The 8324-nt window shown below is 30.1% G+C and overlaps 1 protein-coding gene across 1 annotated transcript; it reads left to right on the top strand.

The window, feature by feature from the left end:
* The first annotated feature begins 1121 nt into the window (after nt 1–1121).
* LOC112801308 (gamma-tocopherol methyltransferase, chloroplastic) lies at nt 1122–4713 on the top strand. Its single transcript, XM_025843974.3, has 6 exons — nt 1122–1669; nt 1756–1925; nt 2997–3101; nt 3406–3609; nt 3694–3796; nt 4304–4713. The coding sequence occupies exons 1-6, from the start codon at nt 1297–1299 to the stop codon at nt 4405–4407; spliced, it is 1059 nt and encodes a 352-aa protein (XP_025699759.1). The 5' UTR covers nt 1122–1296; the 3' UTR covers nt 4408–4713.
* The last annotated feature ends 3611 nt before the right edge of the window (nt 4714–8324 follow it).

Genomic DNA, 8324 nt, shown 5'->3' with positions numbered 1-8324 from the left:
TCCGTTTGTGTCAGGTAGCATTAGGATGCTTAGAGTATTTGCCAAATGATTCCGACTTTTTATGCTAATTCTAAAACTCTTATTTATAGAGAGAATTCTAATAATTAAGAAAATTACAATAGAATCCTAATGGAAGTTTATTTTTTCCTAATAACTAAATATAACTGCGATATTTCTGACTAGTTATAATTTCTGCATGAGCATAAGAGTACATAAATTGTAATTTCTGTGAGATATGTAATTGGCACTTTTTTTTAGCATATTATTCAACGCATCTTCATGACTTCTTCAATCATTATATATTGAATTCTAATTAAGTTGCTCTCCATTAGTGCATGACCAATTTTACATATATATCGAAAAAAATATTTATTTTCAATCTAACGGGTTTTAATCGATTTTCGGTTTAAATTAAATTAGATGAATAGTTTAATTTATATTGATTTAGATTTGAACATTCATAATAAACACAACATACGTTTAATTTTTTTTAAACAAATTAAAAATTAATTTACTACAAATTTAAATTTAATTTAATAATTTATTATTAATCAACAAAATATTGCATACAAAATAAAATTTAAATTTTAACATTTGAACGAGTGAATTGAGTATTTTACTAATAAAAATTGGTTAAAACTTAAATCGCTATTAGTTACGGTAATTAGGTGGTGTAGGTTGAGGGTGCGGATTTAAATAGGAGCCGTGGAGGTTGAATTTGAAAAGATCTAGCATGTGAAGTGAATTCACTCAATTGTATGAAAAATTTGAAGGACAAAAATATTTGTTGACAAGTAATTATTGGTAGTCCCCACTTGCATATTTTTTATTTTAATATTAAATTAATAATGATATCTTTTTAAATTATGAACTACTTTGATATTTTTTAAAATATGAAATAATTTAATTTAAAAAACAAAAAATTGGACCAATTTTAAAGAGTTACAAAAATTCAATTTTTGAGTATAAAAATTAGATTTTCTGATTTTTATACCCTGTATTCTAATTTAAATTTGATTTTTATATCCTGTATTCTAATTTTTTTTAATTTTTTAAACTCATAATTTAAAAAAATATCAAAAAATTATAATATTAAAATATATCTCTCATTTTATTTTTATATCTAAATTTTTTAAGTGTTCCCAGTGCTTGTAGACAAGCATTGTATTGGACTGGATTCGTTGTCCATTCTTCCAGACCTATATAAAACAGAGTGCCCACTGTGATTGTCAGAGTCATAGAAGAGCATAGAAATTGGCGTAATAATAATATTTAATAATAAAAATTACAGGGGGCATGGCTTTATTGGCGACAAGTACAATCGCCTTTAAAACTATTAATACTCAAATTCGCAGTCGCAGTTTTCTACCGGCGCAACGGCATCTCCCGCTCTCTTCCTCTCCTCCTTCTTCTTCGTTCTTCAGAACTGTTTCCGTCAAAGCAATGGAGTTAGAGCAGAAGAATCCGATGGTGATTGACGAGAATGGAGTTCTTAAGAAAGGTATCGCCGAGTTCTACGACGAGTCCTCTGCTATTTGGGAGGATATTTGGGGAGACCACATGCATCATGGCTTTTATCCTCCCGATTCTACCGTCTCCCTCTCCGATCATCGTGCTGCTCAGATCCGAATGATCGAACAAGCTCTTCGATTTGCTTCTATTCCTCTAGGTCAATCCTCACTTCTTTTGTTTGTTTATTAATTTAATTAATTAATGGAGTTTTAATTGATGTGCGTATGTTGGGTTACGTAGCAGGGGATGAGAGGAAATGGCCGAAGAAAATAGTGGATGTTGGATGCGGGATTGGGGGAAGCTCAAGGTATCTGTCTGAAAAATTTGGAGCTACTGCCATCGGTATTACTCTCAGTCCTGTTCAAGCTCAAAGGGCTAATGCTCTTGCTGCTGCTCAGGATTTGGCCAACAAGGTTGATTCATCTATGATTACTGTTTAAGTAAACATTCAATTAGATTTAGAGTTTGTTTGAAACATTTAATACAAAAAAATATTTTTGTTAAAATAAAAATTTATTTTTATTTAAAATTCAATTCTATAGTTTGAAATTATTTTAATATAATACAAAAAATATTTTAATATAATACAAAAAAAATTAATTCTTTAATTTGAATTTTAAAATGATTTTAATATATTAATAGAATAGAATTTAAATTTTAGAAATATTTAGTAATCAAAATAAATTAGCAAAAAATAGTCCAAAAATTATCGTAAAAATTAATGAATATTAACTAAAATGTTTTGATTTTTTTTTATCTCCTTACTATTACTGTTTGATTTGTAAATGATCAAATGCATAATATACATCAGTACTCCAATGTATTTTTTCCTGTGAGTACTTCTTTTCTTCAAATTTAAAGTGTATGTTCCTGTGTGAATCTCGCAATCACTTGTTCTGATTCTACATATTAATTATTTTGAATTAATAAAAAGCTTTTTGATGGAATTCTAACATTATATAGAATGCCATCACTTTTAATTTCTCATTATTTGTAACTGTGTTTTACTTGTGCGGTTTAAATATCTCTATTCTGTGCCTATTCATTTCTAAGTCTTTTGAAATAACTAAAGCATACAAAATTTTTGGAACTACAATTGATATTTAATCACATTAGCTAAAATTTATTGAAAAAATAAAAAAAATTTCTCAAAGGAATTCAAATAATTCATATTTTAGTTCTTTTGAAATAAAAAAAAAATTCAACTTTGGAGTGAATTCTAATTCCTAACCTTCCAAACAAGCTCAAAATATTTCAAATCGAACACTAGTTTTAAACAAAGTTTTACTACTTTGAAAGTCATCAAATTGGTTGTTTCATTGTTATTTTGAAGAGGACAAGGAATTAATTGTTGTTTTATTAAGAGCAAAGAGAGGACCAATATGTGTGACGAGATTAATTCTAGAACTTGAGAACAATAAATTTGTTGGAGATGAAAATCTCAATCCAAGTTTTGATGTATATTAATGGAGTTACTTGTACAGGTTTCGTTTCAAGTGGCAGATGCTTTAGACCAACCATTTCCCGATGGGCAATTCGATCTTGTTTGGTCCATGGAAAGTGGAGAACACATGCCTGACAAAGCAAAGGTTGTACTTCATTTATTTATCTTCTCCTCTGAGGCAAGCTTAATTAAACATTAACTAATTATTTATTTCTATATTTGATTTAACTTTGGGAGTATTATATTAAGTTGAAACAAAATTGATGTTCAAAAGCAAAATTGAGACAATAAATTTTGTTTGAATAAAGATAAAATAAAATCACCGAAATATACATACAAATTTTAGTGTGAAATGATATCCATCAAAGCAAACATGGTTTTTGCATAGGAGAATAATGAACTTGAATGCTATTTCTCTTCCCTTTTGATTCTGATTTCCCCACTTGCAGTTTGTGAGTGAGTTGGCTAGAGTAGCTGCACCGGGTGCCACCATAATAATAGTAACATGGTGCCACAGAGATCTTGGCCCTGATGAAGAATCCTTAAAGCCATGGGAAGAAAAACACTTGAAGAAGATATGTGATGCATTCTATCTTCCAGCATGGTGTTCAACTGCTGATTATGTTAGATTGCTTGAGTCCCTATCATTACAGGTGAATTACTTAGCCAAGTCCAATTATTGAAGATGGACCCTTTGAGATCTTCAAATAACTTAACCTATCCCCATGCTTTGGCAGGACATCAAGTCAGAAGATTGGTCTCCCTATGTTGCTCCATTCTGGCCCGCTGTGATACGGTCAGCATTATCATGGAAGGGTCTTACTTCACTCTTGCGCAGTGGTAAGTGCTATTAGTAATTGTTTACACCTAGATCTTTGAAAATTATATACTATTTCTTTAGTTAGCTAGCAACCTCTATATTATATTCTGTATATAAATATGTAGCTATTCAAATGTTTTTTCTGTATGCTCAATTAAATAATAAATATAACAATAGTCGCAAGTTGTCGGTATATGATAGGAATTGAATATCTGTTTTTCTAGGAGTTGGTTGGTCTACATGTTCTGTGAAGTGTGAACCATATTAAAAGTCGAAAATGTTGCATCTCTTTATCAAATTTACATTTGACATTAATTTGTTGCACCTCTCTCTCTAGTGGTATTTTAGGGTCTTCCAAGTTCGGGCAAGTGAATAACGAGGTTGAATGAATAAAATAGACTAAAATAGATGGATTTTTGTGCCTCTGAAATTGCTATTTCTTTTTCAAGAATGCTTTCGTTAAATCCATTACCATTGAGTAATATATACTGCTGCTAGGCTGAATTTCCTTGGATTATTTTGAGCAGGATTGAAAACCATAAAAGGAGCTTTGGCTATGCCATTGATGATAGAAGGATTCAAGAAGGATCTAATTAAGTTTGCGATCATTACATGCAGGAAGCCTGAATAAGAGGGGGCAGATCAGTTTATGATAGAATTAAACGGGTTTCTGAAAATCTCAATTTTTTGTTGTAGTTTAAATTAAGTAAGACATAGAAGCTGCCGTGCAACAGTGACACAAAATATTGTGAGAACAACGATATGGTTGTGAAGAATGAAGATGTCTCACAACAATGCCTCAGAGTTGCTGACAGCTGCTGATATGGCTTCTTTAAAGCAATTATTTGTTAGTTTCTTTAAGCACATGGACTACAAATTTGTACTATTACTACTTTCTGTTACCATCATTACTTCTAATAATTCTGCATGCTTGCTATATTTGTGATAAGATTCGCATAAAATAAAAATAAAAATAAATGTCTAGGTGTAAGTATAATAGCTACAATGTATTGGTCTTAAGATTACTCATTCACATAAATGATATTATTATATTTTTTTTTCTAACTTACTAACACTCATAAAATAAAGAAATGAAGATTATGTTATGAAACATAAAAGATGCGTTCTGTGGTACCCATTATGTTACCATGGCTATGGTGACTACAAGCAATCTACCAATTAAATGTGAACATCTGACTCCCTTCTCTTTTTTTTTTTTCAATTTAAAAGCGTATTACTAAAAGTGTTGTTTAAAGAGAAAGTGTTACCCTTAATCGTTAACTTGGCTCTGATACTAAATTTTTTTACTTTTAACTTTGAATAATTTGTAAATTCTGAAGTATTGACCATTTCTACTATTTCTCTAGTCTTTAATGTATTTATAATTTTGATTTATAACTTTTTAATCTTGTTTTAGTTTATAATATTTTTTTTTGCATGGATTACTGTATATAAAATCTTTTATCTGTTTGTCTTTTTCTTTAATATAATTTCTCAAATCCTCAATAACTTCTTTTATTTCTACACTTTCTCTTGTTTCTAAATATCTGTTTAATTTTTCAATTTCATTCTTCATTTTTTCTTTCAGCAGCTTTAATTCTTTTAAGTCATAATATGGTTTTCCAGGCATTTATAAATTTTTTAAGTTTAATTTCAACTTGTTTATATTTATTTTTATTTCTATCCTTTTTATTATAAGATCATTAATTTCAATCTGAAGATTATTTAATTCCCTTTTATACTTCTTTATTTTACTTTTTAATTTTCTCGTTCTATTTCTTTTTATTTTATTTTCTGGTTTTTCAATTTTTTTATGCTTCATTATTTAAAATTTCCACAAACTCTATCATCGATTCATCACTATTTTCTAGAGATTCTATTAATTTTTCTAGCTCTTCAACTTCTTTTTTCAACTTGTCATAGATTATTTTTAGGGCTTCAAATGCTCTTTGATTTATTTCAGAAAACTGTAAATAATTTAAACGATTTTCTCTTTCAAAGAGCTCTTGTTTCTTGTCTTGATAAGTTACATATATTTCTTCTTTATTTATTGTCATAGTTTAGTGTTTAGGGTCTCATTTAATTTTTCGACCTTTTTTGTTAGTTCTTTTATTTCAGAACTTTCTTCTTTAATTTTTAACTTAGATAAACTTAAAGGGCTATTAATTTTAGATTCTCTTATTTGAAAATTCGATAAAACTAATTTTCCTGATGGTTCCTTTAGTAATAAGATTGGGTTTTCAATAGCTTTATATTTTGGTATTTCTGTTTTTACAATTTTCTGAAATAATTCATCAACATAAATCCTTTCTCTGTTTTTAAATATTATACTATGATGGCTATTTGTTAAAGCATAATTTATTGCATATGTAATTGAGAATGGTTCATCATCTTGTTCCATTAGATTCTTTCTGTGAAATTTATAAGCTAAACTTATAGATCTTCCAAGATTTTCAGTTGATAAAGGTATAGCGTATCCAAGATGGGCATTGAATTTAACATTTACGTTTGCCAGGTTTCCATGAACAATTCCAATTATTTGATCTATTGGGTCATCAGTAATTCTTTTATCACAGATTGCTAAGCTTATTGGTGAATTAATTCCTTTCATATATGTAGATTTGATCAAGACTTGTATAATACTAATATGAATCCATCCAATTTTAGATCTTTTTTGTTGATCCTTAATTTTCTCAATCTGTTTACTCAATTCTTCATCATTTATCAAAGCTATTTCAAGTTCTCCATTGGCGGATTTTATCTTTATAGGGGCTTCAAGTTGAATTTTTCCATAGTATATTATATTTTTTCTATTAAAAACTTCTTTTAAAAGATTTTGTTTATTAAAATTTTCATTTGATTTGAGATTTAATTCTGTTTTTAGAACAGCCTGTTTTTCATTATCTAATAAGGCAGATAATCTATAATAATCAGATTCTTCCGTTAATTCTAAACTTTCTAAATAATTCATAACTAAGAGATTAGGATAAAGGCGTACCTTGTTGGAGAAAAACTTCCTTTATTTAGAATATTTTACATAAGATGTTTTTATCTCCAGAGGGGAGATTATAGATACTAACTCCAGAGGGGAGTTTAGAATTGGTTTTTCCTAAGGGAATTCTTCGTCAGACTATAGAATCGCCTTGGCAACTTCCTCCTTGCTCTCCTAGCATATGAGTACTCTTAGCCTCCTGCTTTCTACTGTCTGATGCCTTCTACAATTGCCTAAGCAATCTATTTATAATGGTTGGGTCTGATGGACAATTCCCATCCTTACCCTTCTTATGACGTCATTGCTTACGTCATTGTTTATTATCTTGCACCACCTACATTGTTGGTGCTCTATGACCTAAGCGCTTACGTCATTATGCAATAATGTCGAGGGATGCTTCAGATGCGCTGTCCTCTTCTTTTATGTGGGTGGATGCGCTGTCTTCTTCTTTTATCATGTGGGTGGATCCCATTTCATTATTACTTTCTTCAGATATTTCTGAGACACACAGCTGGCACTTGTGGTCTTCTCTGTCTTTTATCAAATAGCAGAGATTCCTCTTTATCCCTTCGGGGAGCTTTTCTAAGAGTCCAGATAAGTTGTAGAATGCTGATTCAAATTCCACTAAGAGTCTTATCTCTCTTTCTTCAATTTTATTTCTTTTACTGGACACAAGCAGAGTATTTCTGCTTTTATAATTGATTCTTGTGTGAGATTCCCTTGTTATCTTTTGAGTTCTTTCGAAGACCCTTGCTAGTGTGCTGGCTAGTCTACCTTCATGACTGTAGATTGTTAAATCTTGAACTTGATCAATTGGTTGAAAATTTCCTGGGAAGACGGACATGAATATTACTTGATGTGCTGGAACCAAGCATTCTTCTTCTTTATTAAAAATAGGTTGACTGTTTGTAAATTTTAGGGATATATCCCTTGGATTTACGTTGTCAATCATATTTTTAAATCTCTTTACTGCATCAACGAATCCTACAGGAAACTCACTAATAATTTTCAAATCATTAAAAATTAAAATTGTATCAATTAATCCATATTGGAAAAACTGATAGGTGTCAGATGGGGAAGCCTCTGGAAATATAACCAGCTTTGTTAGCTGTTCTTTGGCAATAGGATAATATCCCAAGATTGCCCTCTTTTCTTCAGTCCAATTCAGGACTATGTTAAGGGTTTCTCTGAGATTTGATCTATAGACCCTTTTCTTTTCCTTGATTTCAGCCCTTGTAGGAATGTTTCTTATTATCCCTGTTCTCTGGGTTTGAATTGGAGCTTTATCTGCTCTTTTTAGGGTTTGCTCTGGATGAAGAGTTTCATATTCTCTGAAGGATTCCTTTGCTTCTTCCAGTGTTAAAATCCCTCCTTTATGAATTATCCTTGATTAATGTGTAAATGGTGCTGCTTTTTCCCAGGCATCATATACTCCTTTCATGGGGCCATTATAAATTACATAATATTTTTTATCTTGGGTGGATTTTTTGATAATTTCAGCAATTGTTTTATTTTCTGGAATTTTTTCCTCACCTGATTTGTCCACCACGCTTAGC

Source organism: Arachis hypogaea, chromosome 5 (genome assembly GCF_003086295.3).
Source record: "Arachis hypogaea cultivar Tifrunner chromosome 5, arahy.Tifrunner.gnm2.J5K5, whole genome shotgun sequence".
In the NCBI taxonomy this organism is placed as follows: domain Eukaryota; kingdom Viridiplantae; phylum Streptophyta; class Magnoliopsida; order Fabales; family Fabaceae; genus Arachis; species Arachis hypogaea.
The sequence above is the reverse complement of the archived record's forward strand: the minus strand, read 5'-3'. Positions and strand labels throughout refer to the sequence as shown.

Bases quoted from the DNA above. Each gene is read 5' to 3' on its own strand.
- LOC112801308 (XM_025843974.3), top strand. From the start codon at position 1,297: ATGGCTTTATTGGCGACAAGTACAATCGCCTTTAAAACTATTAATACT. The intron at 1,670-1,755 runs GTCAATCCTCAC...GTTACGTAGCAG, and splicing joins ATTTGCTTCTATTCCTCTAG to GGGATGAGAGGAAATGGCCG. The intron at 3,610-3,693 runs GTGAATTACTTA...ATGCTTTGGCAG, and splicing joins TTGAGTCCCTATCATTACAG to GACATCAAGTCAGAAGATTG.